Source organism: Rana temporaria, chromosome 10 (assembly GCF_905171775.1).
Source record: "Rana temporaria chromosome 10, aRanTem1.1, whole genome shotgun sequence".
NCBI lineage: Eukaryota > Metazoa > Chordata > Amphibia > Anura > Ranidae > Rana > Rana temporaria.
In genome coordinates, this window is record NC_053498.1 from 149,922,668 (window position 1) to 149,938,766 (window position 16,099).

The 16,099-nt window shown below is 51.2% G+C and overlaps 1 protein-coding gene across 1 annotated transcript in view; it reads left to right on the forward strand.

Annotated features, from left to right (window-relative positions):
• Positions 1-16,099, forward strand: part of NPHP4 (nephrocystin 4) — a 268,250-nt gene that overhangs the window by 66,556 nt on the left and 185,595 nt on the right. Inside the window, exon 6 of the mRNA XM_040326547.1 lies at positions 8,526-8,681. Coding sequence (XP_040182481.1) covers positions 8,526-8,681 — 156 coding nt within the window. The remainder of the gene's footprint in view (positions 1-8,525; positions 8,682-16,099) is intronic.

A 16,099-nucleotide genomic window follows, 5' to 3' on the forward strand; every position in this document is an offset into this window, starting at 1 on the left:
TAGGGTGTCATTTGTTTCATTATTCCGTGTACTGCGCTGGGCTCCATGTCACTTTTCTGCCCCCCCTCCCCCCGATAAGCAGCCATTGTACACGTTATACACTATTTTATTTCCTTTGATCATTCTCTAAAAAAACACGAAGCGCCACAATGCATAAATCAGGCTGCAGGAATGGCGAGGAAGAGAAAACACGTATGAAAGATAAATGTTCTTAATTTTCTTTTATATGTAGACTGATAAAATGTAATTGCAGGTTCTCCTTCTCACCCGCGAGGGCATACATCATCCCCGGGCCTAATCATAAATAATTATTTCCTGCCGCGGGAAAGGCCGTGCCCGACTTATTGCTTTTTAGTTTTCGCTGCGTCTTCCTGCCGAGTGTACAGTTTAGTGCGGCTTGTGTGCCGACGACAAGGAGGTTATATTTTAAAAACCACTTCAGCCTCGGAAGAATTTACCCCCCTTCCTGACCAGAGCACTTTTTTTGCGATTCGTTACTGCGTCGCTTTAACTGACAATTGTGCGACGTGGCTCCCAAACAAAATTGATGTCCTTTTTTTTTTTTTTACCGCAAATAGAGCTTTCTTTTGGTGGTATTTGATCACCTCTGCTGGTTTTTATTTTTTGTGCTATAAACAGACATAGAGCGACAATTTAAAACAAAAAAGCAATATTTTTTACTTTTTGCTGTAATAAATATCCCTAAAAAATATATATAAAAAAAATGTTTTTTCCTCGGTTTAGGCCGATACGTATTCTTCTACATATTTTTGGTAAAAAAAATCGCAATAAGCGTTTATTGATTGGTTTGCGCAAAAGTTATAGGCCCAGATTCACATACCTCGGCGCATCTTTATGCGGGCGTAGCGTATCGAATATACGCTACACCGACGCTGCGCAGAGCCGCGAGCACAGTATTCACAAAGAAAATGCTCCCAACATTGCGCCGACGTAACGTTAATTCGTAGGCGTAAGCCGGCCTAATTCAAAGTAGGTGGAAGTGGGCGTGATCCATTTAAATGAACCGTGACCCCATGCAAATGATGGGCCAAGCGAACGGCGCATGCACCGTCCCGTGGACGCTTCCCAATGCGCATGCTCAGAATCACGTCGGAACGAACGCCTAAGATATGTCGAATCACTGCCTACGACGTGAACGTAACCTACGCCCAGCCCTATTCACGTACTACGTAAAATACGACGGCTGTTCCCTGGTCCATACCTTAACATGACTTACACCTGCTTTATGAGGCTCAACTTTACGCCGGACGTACGACTTACGTAAGCCGCGTATATTAATGCGCCGGGCGCAACTACGTTCGTGAATCGGCGTATCTAACTCATTTGCATATTCAAATCGTAAATCAATGGGAGCGCCCCTTGCGGCCAGCGTAAATATGCGCCCACGATACGACGGCGTAGGAAACTTACGTCGGTCGGATGAAGCCTATTTACAGGCGTATCTTGCTTTCAGTCAGGCGCATAGATACGAAGGCGCACATTGACACTTAGGCGGCGTATCTCGAGATACGCCAGCGTAAGTGCTACGAGAGTCCGGGCCATAGCGTCTACAAAATAGGGGATCGTTTTAATTTTTTTTTTCTAGTAATGGCGGCGATCTGCAATTTTTTTTTTGTGACTGCGACATTATGGCGGACACATTTTGATGCCATTTTGGGACCGTTGTCATACAGCGATCAGTGCAGGGGCGTTGCTAGGTGGCAAAATGACCAGGGACTTCAGCCCGAAGTCCAAGGCCGGGACGCGGGGGGAGGCAGTTTGTATGTGACGCAAGGCAGTTTGTATGTGACACAGTTTTTTTTTTGGCTAGCACGTGACCTAACTGACCTACATACACTGACCTACATGCACTGACTGTAGTTACCTGACATACACTGACCTACCTACACTGACATTTACATACACATTATTACACTGTCTGACGGTCCTGACCTACCTCAGCTCAGCGGTGTCACAGCAGCAGGCAGTCATTCCGTCAGAGAGCCGAGGAGCCTGGCTGGAGAGGAGGAGAGCCGAGGAGCCTTGAGGGGAGGAGAGCCCAGGAGGAGAGGAGAGCCTGCCCGCGGCCCGCCCGAGCGCCGAGCAGGGATGTGGCGCCGGCGTGGCGGCCGTATTGTAATTCCCGCCTTCTGGAGCCAGTGCAGCCCCTATAATGGACGTCCCGCGGTCGCGGCATTGGACCATTGGGACATCCATCATAGGCGTTGCGCAGGCTCCAGAAGGCGGGACCTGCTATGGGACTCGGCTACATTCGGCGGCGCTCGGGATCAGATCAATCTTGGCGCTCGCCACTTGCTCGGCGGCTCGGGGCTAATAATACAGTCCTGCCACGGTGAGACTCGGGGCTTTACAGGGTCACAATCGGGGCTTCAGCCACGGCTAGCCACCCCCTTCCGACGCCCCTGGATCAGTGCTATAAAAATGCACTGATTACAGTGTAAACACTAGCAGGGAAGGGGTTAAATAATAGGGGGCGAGGAAGGGGTTAAGTGTGTCCTAGTGAGTGATTCTAACTGTGGGGGGTGGGCTGCAAGTGACACGACACTGATCACTGCTCCCGATGACAGGGAGCAGTAGAAGGCAGAACAGGGAAAAACAGGCAGTACAGGGAAATGCCTTGTTTACATAGGCATCTCCCCGTTCTGCCGCTCGGTGACACGATCGCAGGGCACCAGCGGACATCCAGACTGCGGGATCCGCGGGCACGCTCATGGAGCATGGCAGCAAATTCAGGCACGTTGCTTTGCGCAGCCGTGCCATTCTGCCGACGTATATCGGCGTTGGCCGGTCAGCAAGTGGTTAAGGAGCACGCCAACCAAACCAAAAAAAACCCTAGTTCATGACTTTTGAGTTCCTCCACTCCTTCGGGAAGGATTTCCACAAGATTCTGGAGTGTCTGTGGGAATTTGTACCCATTTCTGAGGTCAGGTATGAGAACACCCGGCTCGCACTTGGTGTTCCAAAGGTGTTCAGTAGGGTTGAGGTCGGGGCTTATGGAAGGACACTCAAGTTCCTAAATACCAATTCACCAAACCATGTCTCTATGGAGCTGGAGATCTCATTCCAAAAGCCATCATTATAGAGTTCCTACTATTGTCACTTATATGGAGTCGCCTCCTTTAACGCCTTTCTGCCACCGCCTGGCATAGGCACTTGTCAAGAGTGCTTACTATGCCCCCACCTCCCACATCCATTCATAGAAGCTAGAAATGGCACCCTACCTCACCCCATCCCACCCTGCCACCCCATCTCACCCCACCTTACCTTAGCCTATCTCAGCCTGGTGCTCAAAATTTTTGGGGGGGCGCAAACAAACTAAAAAAAATAAAAAGCATCAAATGCCGCCGCTGTGCCATCAAACGCAGCCACTGTGCCCATCAATTGTCACCACTGTGCCATCAAACGCAGCCACTGTGCCCAGCAATTGCTGCCAGTTTGCCCATCAATTGCCGCCAGTTTGCCCCATCAATTGCCGCCAGTTTGCCCCATCAATTGCCGCCAGTTTGCCCCATCAATTGCCGCCAGTTTGCCCCATCAATTGCCGCCAGTTTGCCCCATCAATTGCCGCCAGTTTGCCCCATTAATTGCCGCCAGTTTGCCCCATCAAATGCCGCCAGTTTGCCCCATCAAATGCCGCCAGTTTGCCCCATCAGTTGCCGCCAGTTTGCCCCATCAGTTGCCGCCAGTTTGCCCCATCAGTTGCCGCCAGTTTGCCCCATCAAATGCCGCCAGTTTGCCCCATCAATTGCCGCCAGTTTTCCCCATCAATTGCCGCCAGTTTCCCCCATCAATTGCCGCCAGTTTCCCCCATCAATTGCCGCCAGTTTCCCCCACCAATTGCCGCCAGTTTTCCCCATCAATTCCCACCAGTTTTCCCCATCAATTGCCACCAGTTTTCCCCACCAGTTTGCCCCATCAGTTGCCGCCAGTTTGCCCCATCAGTTGCCGCCAGTTTGTCCCATCAGATGCCGCCAGTTTGCCCCATTAATTGCCGCCAGTTTGCCCCATCAATTGCCGCCAGTTTGCCCCATCAATTGCCGCCAGTTTGCCCCATCAAATGCCACCAGTTTGCCCCATCAATTGCCGCCAGTTTGCCCCATCAATTGCCGCCAGTTTGCCCCATCAATTGCCGCCAGTTTGCCCCGTCAATTGCCGCCAGTTTTCCCCGTCAATTGCCGCCAATTTTCCCCCTCAATTGCCGCCAGTTTTCCCCATCAATTGCCGCCACTTTGCCCCATCAAATGCCACCAGTCCCCACCCGGCATTTACCTTTCTCGGGTCAGCGCAGTCCTCCACGCTCCCTCCTATGTCTTCTCCTGTCCTCTTCACGTCAGAGATGGTATGATTGGACGCCTAGTGCCTGTCGTTTCAGCCAATCAGGTGACCGGTAACCAGACCCGGTGCACTTGATTGGCTGAGAGGCGGGTCAGTGTTAGGGAAGCGATTCCCTAACACAGCACTGTTTAAACAGGGAATGCACAGCAGTGCGCCCCCACTGTTTAACAATTTGTAAGCCTATTAGTGCCCACAGGCTCTAATCAGGAAGCCTATTGCTCTAATAGGCACTTCCAAAACACCTCCACCGCTGTAATTCAGATGGCCGGCGCTCAACAAGGGGCCGGACACCTGAATAGTGGGCGACAATAGATAGATTCATGCAATGCATGAATCTTTCTATTGGTTGGAGATTGACGGGTGCAGGAGAGAGGGGGTGGCGCTCCTGCGCCCACTATGGACTCACCGCCACTGCCCTATCCCATCCCATGCATATGCAGTGGTGCCTGATAGGATCACCTGAGTGGGATGACTGCAGTGTACTGTGCAGCTCACACCGACCTCAGGAGTGAGGTTGTTTTCAATTCCTACCCCAGAGAAATCCTAGAGAAAATTGTATATGCCGATCATATAAAACAAAATCAGAACACGGCCATGGGCGTCCGCTCCATAGGGCAAGGGGGGGCAATTGACCCCCCTGGAAAATCGAGAAGGTGTTGAAGAGTTTTGCGACCATGGGCTGTCTATACGGTCCCGGGTTGGATGTCACACAGGCACAGCGAGCAGAGTGAAGCCGCCTCCCCTCCAGTGTTTATGTGTACACAGGGGGAGGGAACCTGCTGTGTCTGTGCTGTGCTGATGGCTGATCTGAGGTACTGAATGGGATTGGGGAGGGGGGTTTGTGCTGAATGGGGGGTCCATCTGTGCTGAAGGGGGGTCTGTACTGAAGGGGGGTATGTGCTGAAGGGGTGGTCTGTGCTTAAAGGGGCTCCATCTGTGCTGAAGGGGGGTCTGTGCAGAATGGGGGGTCCATCTGTGCCGAATGGAGGGGTCGTGCTAAAGGGGGAGTCTGTGCTGAAGGTGGGGTCCATCTGTGCTGAAGGGAGTTCTGTACATTCTCTAGGCTATATTTATATGGGCATGGAGTGAAGCTGAATTATCTCAAGAGCTATTTCACACTGCCAGCTGGCCGCGTTATCGGTAAAGTGGGGCTTTACCATCATTTTAGCTGCGCTATTCGGCCGCTAGTGGGGCACTTTTAACCCCCGCTAGCAATTGAAGAAAGGGTTAAATGCGACTGTGCATCGTCGCTGCCGAAGCGCCCCTCTCTGAAAAAATGTCAGCGGACGCCCATGAACATGGCCACTTTAAAATACAGTACTTGTGTACATTGATGGTGTGTGGTCACACATCTGGGATGATCTGAGGAAAGCATGGAATGGTCACCTTCCAAGAGGCACAAACCACAGCGGGCCGATTCTATTCTGTGTATAATAATTAGCTGAGGTTTGTGCCAGGCACACATTAATTAACATGCGGCGCCCGGCACCTCCATCAATTGTCAAGGAGGGGATAGAATTCACAGACCTGCTCCACATAGCTTTCTCCTCCACTATTGGGCAAGGCAACGGCTCTTCCAAATTAGACCAAGTTGTTTGGAGACACGCATGTTCGCTTCTAAATGGCTGGAGGGCGCGAGCGGTGCTTCTGTTCTAATGCAATCCGCTTAAAGGGGACCTGCAGCCCTTTCCCAGGATTCTTACACTGCAATGTGTTTAATGCTAATAATCGTAATCATGGGGTTCATTTTTTTAAATACCTTTTTGTTTTTGTGTATAGTTTCTACTTACATATGTACCTGGTATGAACATGGGGGCAGCCATATTTGGAGTAAGCAGGCTCTGTTTACTCCTTTAGTAGTGCTGAACAGTGACTGTGCTCCTCTTTCTCTCCTACATCTGTCCATATTTCTTTTGTTTCTCTATCCCTCTCTGCACTTCTTTCTTTCTTTCTTTCTTTCTTTCTTTCTTTCTTTCTTTCTTTCTTTCTTTCTTTCTTTCTTTCTTTCTTTCTTTCTTTCTCCCTCCCTCCTTCTCTCTCTCTCTCTCTCTCTCTCTCTCTCTCTCTCTCTCTCTCTCTCTCTCTCTCCTCCTTCCCCCTCTCTCTCTCTCTCTCTCTCTCTCTCTCTCTCTCTCTCTCTCTCTCTCTCCTCCTTCCCCTCTCTCTCTCTCTCTCTCTCTCTCTCTCTCTCTCCCTCCTTCCCCCTCTCTCTCTCTCTCTCTCTCTCTCTCTCTCTCTCTCTCTCTCTCTCTCTCTCTCTCTCTCTCTCTCCCTCCCTCCTCCCCCCCCCTCTCTCTCTCTCTCTCCCCCTTCCCTCTCTCTCTCTCTCTCTCTCTCTCTCTCTCTCTCTCTCTCTCTGCCCCTTTCCCTCCCTCTCTCCCTTCATCCCTCTCTCTCCTCCCTCCCTTTCCCCCCCTCTCTCTCTCCATTCCTCCCTCCTTCTCTCTCTCTCTCTCTATCTATCACTCCCACTCTATCTCTCTATCCGAACCCTCTCTCCCTTCCTCCTTTCCTCTCCCCTCCTTCTTTCCCTCTACCCTCCTTCTTTCCCTCTACCCTCCTTCCCTCTACCCTCCTCCCTTCATCTCTCTCCCCCCCTCTCTCCCTCCCTCTCCCCCCCTTTCTCTCCCCTCTCTCCCTCCTTTCTCTCCCCTCTCTCCCTCCTTTCTCTCCCCTCTCTCCCTCCTTTCTCTCCCCTCTCTCCCTCCTTTCTCTCCCCTCTCTTTCCCTCTCTCCTCCCCTTCCTCCCTCTCCCCCCTTCCTCCATCTCTCCCCCCCTTCCTCCATCTCTCCCCCCCTTCCTCCATCTCTCTCCCCCCTTCCTTCCTCACTCCCCCCTTCCTTCCTCTCTCCCCCCTTCCTTCCTCTCTCCCCCCTTCCTTCCTCTCTCTCTCTCTCCCCCCTTCCTTCCTCTCTCTCTCTCTCCCCCTTCCTTCCTCTCTCTCTCCCCCCTTCCTTACTCTCTCCCCCCTTCCTTACTCTCTCCCCCCTTCCTTCCTCTCTCTCTCCCCCTTCCTCCCTCTCTCTCTCCCCCCTTCCTCCCTCTCTCTCTCTCTCTCTCTCCCCCCCCCCTGTCTCTTTTTTCTCTCTCCCCCTTCCTCCCTCTCTCCTCCCCCCTTCCTCCCTCTCCCCCCCCCTTCCTTTCTCTTTCTCCCCCCTTCCTCCCTCTCTCTCTCCCCCCTGTCTTTTTTTTTCTCTCTCCCCCCTTCCTCCCTCTCTCTCTCCCCCCTTCCTCCCTCTCTCTCCCCCCCCTTCCTCCCTCTCTCTCCCCCCCCTTCCTCCCTCTCTCTCCCCCCCCTTCCTCCCTCTCTCTCCCCCCCCTTCCTCCCTCTCTCTCCCCCCTTCCTCCCTCTCTTTCCCCGTCTCTTTTATCTCTTCCAGATTCCGCTAAGACCCCGCCCACAGGCCAGGGTTGTGGAGAAGAGGCCCTTATCCCCATCAACATAGTGGCAAGGTTCTTTGTGGAGGGGAGGCTGCCCCAAAGCACCCCCTATGTTGAGGGCATGTGGCCTGGTAAGATTCAGGAAGGGGAGGGCTCACTTGTTCTTGCCTTTTCCTGGTCTGTCGGGTTGCATGCTTGGATAAGGGTCTGGTATGGATTTTGGGAGGGGGTGTCACGCCATTTTGAATTTTTTTGGGGCGTGGGGGTTCCCCTCAAAATCCATACCTGATCTGAAGGGCCTGGTATGGATTGGGGAGGGGGCACCCTACGCCGGTTTTGTCCATGATTTAATGCTGGCAATTCTTTCCTTTACATTCCATATGGCAGCCGTCCGCTCCTTAACAACCAGCTATTTACTAGTGGTTGTTAAGGCTACCACCGGATTTAAATTGGCGCAAGCTGTCTCTACTAAAATACTGGATGACCTCATAAAATATGCGCTATTTTTGTAGCATTTCTTAATGTGGTAGATACTGCTTTGTGAATGGAGCCCAATAACTTGTAAGAATACAGGTACCCTTTAAGGTGTTGTTCAGATTTGATGAGAAGAACTAGAAGAAAACATAGATAATGCGCTGGAAAAATCCGGCTCTTCTCCCAGGTTATTTCTGCAATGATAAATACTGAGACAAAACAAAAAGCATTCTGTGCCCTTTGATGTGCATTTCAAAGTGAAATAGCGGTGATTAGATTCGCGCTCTTAGCGCCTGTAATGGTTTTCTTGCAGTGAACAGACACATGACGTTGATTGAGAGAAGCCACATTCAGTACAATGTGCGGAGACACAACGGGCTGCAAGATGTATTCCATCTACTTCCTCCAAACGCCCTTGTATCCGGATCCGAGAAAATCCCTGGCGTCCTGCGAGGAAGAGACGACACAGGTGAGCTGCAGTATAATGGCAATCAATCAATGAATAAAGAAATAAATATCTGCACATTTGCTTTTCGGTAATGACGCTGAAATATTAATGTATGCGCTCATCATCCCGGACTGAGGAGGTAAGTCTTCACCAAGGGTCTTACCACTGACAAAGTTGGCAGCATTACAGTCACTTATGAATGCAACTGGCAGGATTATCTTGCCCACCAACCGCTTTCCTGACGCCTCCTCTGCCAGTCTCCGCACTGCCGCCCTGCTGAGGCAATGATTAAATTCATACTTCTAATCCTCGTTTACAAGGCCCTCCGTAATTCCATAGCTTGCCATCTTCCTCTTTATACTCCATTAATACTTTCACTTTTTGCTAATGGTCTACTGCGGTCTTCTTTAACACTTAATACTTTCATAACCCTACAAGGCACAGGTGTCAAACACAAGGCCCCCGGCCCGAATCCAACCCTACAGGCCATTTCATGTGGCCCTCGCACCTGGCCCAGCCCTCTTCTGGTCGTCCTCCTCCAGACCCTGCTTCTTCCCAGCAGCAGCAGCACAAGGAAAGGGGGGCGCACTGTGATGTAAGGGAGAGTGGGGGGACTCAACTTCTGATGGTGGGGGGGCTCTTGACATCTAATGTAAGGGGAGGGGATGCGCTGGACATCTAATCTTACAGATACAACCAGCCCCTTTGAGGACAATCCTTATGCTGATGTGGCCCACGATGAAATTGAGTTTGACACCCAAGGCCTAAGGGAAGCGCTGCGCACACGCCTTAAAGGATCAATAAATACATCACTGAAATAATAGACAGAAAATAAACTCAAATAGTGAAAATTGTTGTGTGTTCCCTTTCATTGGGGGTTAGTGGGAGAAGTTTCCTTTGTATCGGAGGTCAGTGATGATTGGCCTCCAAACAGCGATCAGTGTAGTGTCTCCTAACATTGTAGGTCAGTAAAGATGGGCCTTCTAATATTGGTGGTCAGTGCGGTGCCTCCTTACATTGGAGGTCAGTGATGATGGGCCTCCAAACAGCGGCCAGTGTGTTTGCCTCCTTACATTGGAGGTCAGTAAAGATGGGCCTTCTAATATTGGTGGTCAGTTTGTTTGCCTCCTTACATTGGAGGTCAGTAAAGACGGGCCTTATTTTGTTGGTGGGGGTCAGTAAGGATGGGCCTTCTAATGTTGGTTGTCAGTGTAGTGGCTCTATACATTGGGGGGTCAGTAAGGATGGGCCTTCTAATGCTGGTGGTCAGTGTAGTGGCTCTATACATTGGGGGGTCAGTAAGGATGGGCCTTCTAATGCTGGTGGTCAGTGTAGTGGCTCTATACATTTGGCGGTCAGTAAGGATGGGCCTTCTAATGTTGGTTGTCAGTGTAGTGGCTCTATACATTGGGGGGTCAGTAAGGATGGGCCTTCTAATGCTGGTGGTCAGTGTAGGGGCTCTCTACATTTGGGGGTCAGTAAGGATGGGCCTTCCAATGCTGGTTGTCAGTGTAGTGGCTCTCTACATTGGAGGGTCAGTAAGGATGGGCGTTCTAATGCTGGTGGTCAGTGTAGTGGCTCTCTACATTGGGGGGTCAGTAAGGATGGGCCTTCTAATGCTGGTGGTCAGTGTAGTGGCTCTCTACATTGGGGGGTCAGTAAGGATGGGCCTTCCAATGCTGGTGGTCAGTGTAGTGGCTCTCTACATTGGGGGGTCAGTAAGGATGGGCCTTCTAATGATGGTGGTAAGTGTAGTGGCTCTCTACATTGGGGGGTCAGTAAGGATGGGCCCTCCAATGTTGGTGGTCAGTGTAGTGGCTCTCTACATTGAGGGGTCAGTAAAGATGGTCCTTCTAATGCTGGTGGTCATTGCAGTGGCTCTCTACATTGAGGGGTCAGTAAGGATGGGCCTTCTAATGATGGTGGTAAGTGTAGTGGCTCTCTACATTTGGGGGTCAGTAAGGATGGGCCTTCCAATGCTGGTGGCCAGTGTAGTGGCTCTCTACATTGGGGGGTCAGTAAGGATGGGCCTTCTAATGCTGGTGGTCAGTGTAGTGGCTCTCTACATTTGGGGGTCAGTAAGGATAGGCCTTCTAATGCTGGTGGTAAGTGTAGTGGCTCTCTACATTGGGGGGTCAGTAAGGATGGGCCTTCCAATGCTGGTGGTCAGTGTAGTGGCTCTCTACATTGGGGGGTCAGTAAGGATGGGCCTTCTAATGCTGGTGGTCAGTGTAGTGGCTCTATACATTTGGGGGGTCAGTAAGGATGGGCCTTCTAATGCTGGTGGTCAGTGTAGTGGCTCTCTACATTGGGGGGTCAGTAAGGATGGGCCTTCTAATGCTGGTGGTCAGTGTAGTGACTCTATACATTGGGGGGTCAGTAAGGATGGGCCTTCTAATGCTGGTGGTCAGTGTAGTGGCTCTCTACATTGAGGGGTCAGTAAGGATGGGCCTTCTAATGCTGGTGGTCAGTGCAGTGGCTCTCTACATTGAGGGGTCAGTAAGGATGGGCCTTCTAATGCTGGTGGTCAGTGCAGTGGCTCTCTACATTGAGGGAGGGGTCAGTAAGGATGGGCCTTCTAATGATGGTGGTAAGTGTAGTGGCTCTCTACATTTGGGGGTCAGTAAGGATGGGCCTTCCAATGCTGGTGGTCAGTGTAGTGGCTCTATACATTTGGCGGTCAGTAAGGATGGGCCTTCTAATGTTGGTTGTCAGTGTAGTGGCTCTATACATTGGGGGGTCAGTAAGGATGGGCCTTCTAATGCTGGTGGTCAGTGTAGGGGCTCTCTACATTTGGGGGTCAGTAAGGATGGGCCTTCCAATGCTGGTTGTCAGTGTAGTGGCTCTCTACATTGGAGGGTCAGTAAGGATGGGCGTTCTAATGCTGGTGGTCAGTGTAGTGGCTCTCTACATTGGGGGGTCAGTAAGGATGGGCCTTCTAATGCTGGTGGTCAGTGTAGTGGCTCTCTACATTGGGGGGTCAGTAAGGATGGGCCTTCCAATGCTGGTGGTCAGTGTAGTGGCTCTCTACATTGGGGGGTCAGTAAGGATGGGCCTTCTAATGATGGTGGTAAGTGTAGTGGCTCTCTACATTGGGGGGTCAGTAAGGATGGGCCCTCCAATGTTGGTGGTCAGTGTAGTGGCTCTCTACATTGAGGGGTCAGTAAAGATGGTCCTTCTAATGCTGGTGGTCATTGCAGTGGCTCTCTACATTGAGGGGTCAGTAAGGATGGGCCTTCTAATGATGGTGGTAAGTGTAGTGGCTCTCTACATTTGGGGGTCAGTAAGGATGGGCCTTCCAATGCTGGTGGCCAGTGTAGTGGCTCTCTACATTGGGGGGTCAGTAAGGATGGGCCTTCTAATGCTGGTGGTCAGTGTAGTGGCTCTCTACATTTGGGGGTCAGTAAGGATAGACCTTCTAATGCTGGTGGTAAGTGTAGTGGCTCTCTACATTGGGGGGTCAGTAAGGATGGGCCTTCCAATGCTGGTGGTCAGTGTAGTGGCTCTCTACATTGGGGGGTCAGTAAGGATGGGCCTTCTAATGCTGGTGGTCAGTGTAGTGGCTCTATACATTTGGGGGGTCAGTAAGGATGGGCCTTCTAATGCTGGTGGTCAGTGTAGTGGCTCTCTACATTGGGGGGTCAGTAAGGATGGGCCTTCTAATGCTGGTGGTCAGTGTAGTGACTCTATACATTGGGGGGTCAGTAAGGATGGGCCTTCTAATGCTGGTGGTCAGTGTAGTGGCTCTCTACATTGAGGGGTCAGTAAGGATGGGCCTTCTAATGCTGGTGGTCAGTGCAGTGGCTCTCTACATTGAGGGGTCAGTAAGGATGGGCCTTCTAATGCTGGTGGTCAGTGCAGTGGCTCTCTACATTGAGGGAGGGGTCAGTAAGGATGGGCCTTCTAATGATGGTGGTAAGTGTAGTGGCTCTCTACATTTGGGGGTCAGTAAGGATGGGCCTTCCAATGCTGGTGGTCAGTGTAGTGGCTCTCTACATTGGGGGGGGGGGGGTCAGTAAGGATGGGCCTTCTAATGCTGTTGGTCAGTGTAGTGGCTCTCTACATTGAGGGGTCAGTAAGGATGGGCCTTCTAATGCTGGTGGTCAGTGCAGTGGCTCTCTACATTGAGGGGTCAGTAAGGATGGGCCTTCTAATGATGGTGGTAAGTGTAGTGGCTCTCTACATTTGGGGGTCAGTAAGGATGGGCCTTCCAATGCTGGTGGTCAGTGTAGTGGCTCTCTACATTGGGCGGGGGGGGATTTCAGTAAGGATGGGCCTTCTAATGCTGTTGGTCAGTGTAGTGGCTCTCTACATTGGGGGAGTCAGTAAGGATGGGCCTTCCAATGCTGGTGGTCAGTGTAGTGGCTCTCTACATTGGGGGGGGGGGCAGTAAGGATGGGCCTTCTAATGCTGGTGGTCAGTGTAGTGGCTCTCTACATTGGGGGGTCAGTAAGGATGGGCCTTCTAATGCTGGTGGCCAGTGTAGTGGCTCTCTACATTGGGGGGTCAGTAAGGATGGGCCTTCTAATGCTGGTGGTCAGTGTAGTGGCTCTATACATTGGGGGGTCAGTAAGGATGGGCCTTCTAACATTGGTGGTCAGTGTAGTGCCTTCTTACATTGGAGGTAAGTGAAGATGGGCCTTCTGATATTCGTGGTCAGTATGGTGCCACCTTACATTGGAGGTAAGTGAAGATGGGCCTTCTAACGTTGGTGGTTGCTGTGGCGCAGATCCTTACACTAGTGAACAGTGAAGATGGGCCTTCTAATATTCTAGCTGCCAACTCAATATTGAACCCTACAGACTAAGACGCCATTAAAGTTCATGTGCTTGTAAAGGCAGGCGTCCCAATACTTTTGGTAATATAATATACAATGTGGCCCTCGTATGGAAAAGTCTGAAGCCCCCTGATCTAGAGCATTACTGATTCCAGAGCCATTACAGCATTGAAATCGGAGAGGAAACCCTTGGCCAGGTTATTATTTTATTACAAATCTGAAGTTTGCTCCATTGATCGCACCCAGGTTTGTTATAACTTGTTGGGTTCTCCTGATCGGGGGGGGCCCGGAAGGTGGCCCCATAGAACGCCCGATGCCCTTCCAGCATTAATAAGGAGAGCTGGCGCTGACCTTAGGGCTGTTTCCAGAGAAGCTGAGCAATCAATGTTCTTCTGTATTTCCACTTGAATTTGTCTGCTAATTTCCCGACACTCCAAGAAGTAGCGGTGCATGGAGGCACTCGAAGGCGGCACTGGAGGAACACAAGGCATTTATGCCATTTTCTATTGTTAAACAAGTGGAGAGGGAATATAAATGAATAATCGGGAGCCGAGCACAGCTGCTGCTTAGACCCTTCATATTTCAGCACTTCCGTCTCCGCCGAGAAATCCAGACAACCCCCAACACCGTACTGTATATCCACGTCCGATTCTCCGCAGACACATTTACAACACAACTTCATTAATTCCTTTACATGGACGGCTTTATTCCAATCTTTATGAGCCAACTGAACAGCAAATACTTGATTAGCATGCTTGCCGCCACGGAGTCGTGGTTTACAAGTGTTAGTATTTCCTAATACACGGCTACCACTTATTTCTATTAAAGGTGAACTCCGGGCTAAACAAATATTGTTGATGGTCACCAAAGCCCCCTAACAGGGCCCCTAAATTGTAAAAAATAAAAATTAAGTTGTAAAAAAAAAATCGAATGTCACCATCCTCTGCCCTACTGACCCCGTCCTCTGCTCTACTGACACCGTCCTCTGCTCTACTGACACCGTCCACTGCTCTACTGACACCGTCCACTGCTCTACTGACACCGTCCACTGCTCTACTGACACCGTCCACTGCTCTACTGACACCGTCCACTGCTCTACTGACACCATCCACTGCCCTACTGACACCATCCACTGCTCTACTGACACCGTCCACTGCTCTACTGACACCGTCCACTGCTCTACTGACACCGTCCTCTGCTCTACTGACACTGTCCTCTGCTTTACTGCCACCGTCCACTGCTCTACTGACACCGTTTACTGCTCTGACACCTTCCTCTGCCCTACTGACACCATCCTCTGCTCTACCGACACCGTCCACTGCTCTACCGACACCGTCCACTGCCCTACCGACACCGTCCACTGCCCTACCGACACCGTCCTCTGCTCTACCGATACCGTCCTCTGCTCTACTGATACCGTCCTCTGCTCTACTGATACCGTCCTCTGCTCTACTGACACCGTCCACTGCTCTACTGACACCGTCCACTGCTCTACTGACACCATCCACTGCTCTACTGACACCGTCCTCTGCTCTACTGACACCGTCCTCTGCTCTACTGACACCGTCCTCTGCTCTACTGACACCGTCCACTGCTCTACTGACACCGTCCTCTGCTCTACTGACACCGTCCACTGCTCTACTGACACCGTCCTCTGCTCTACTGATACCGTCCTCTGCTCTACTGATACCGTCCTCTGCTCTACTGACACCGTCCACTGCTCTACTGACACCGTCCTCTGCTCTACTGACACCGTCCACTGCTCTACTGACACCGTCCTCTGCTCTACTGACACCGTCCTCTGCTCTACTGATACCGTCCACTGCTCTACTGATACCGTCCTCTGCTCTACTGATACCGTCCTCTGCTCTACTGACACCGTCCTCTGCTCTACTGACACCGTCCTCTGCTCTACTGACACCGTCCACTGCTCTACTGATACCGTCCACTGCTCTACTGATACCGTCCACTGCTCTACTGATACCGTCCACTGCTCTACTGACACCGTCCACTGCCCTACTGACACCGTCCACTGCCCTACTGACACCGTCCACTGCTCTACTGACACCGTCCACTGCTCTACTGATACCGTCCACTGCCCTACTGACACCGTCCTCTGCTCTACTGACACCGTCCACTGCCCTACTGACACCGTCCTCTGCTCTACTGATACCGTCCTCTGCTCTACTGACACCCTCCACTCTACTGAAACCGTCCACTGCCCTACTGACACCGTCCACTGCCCTACTGACACCGTCCACTGCTCTACTGACACCGTCCACTGCTCTACTGATACCGTCCTCTGCTCTACTGACACCGTCCACTGCCCTACTGACACCGTCCACTGCCCTACTGACACGGTCAGTAGGTCAGTGGACGGTGTTTGAGCTTTGGGGTGCACACCTATGTAGCCTTGTATTTGATACTTGGTTATGGCATTGCACCTTGGCTATGTGACTATTTATGCTGTATTGTTTTACTTGTTCAATAAAGCACTCCTGTTTTATATTTAAAAAAAAAAAAGATTCCAATTGGAGAGTAACAAATGGTTCAAAAGATTTGAGTGTCAGCCAGCTAGGAGACGACCTGAACCCTCCAAAAGCAGCAACAAGTCCGTCACTATAAACAATCACTGCAGCGCTCACACAAATACTTGGTGCAA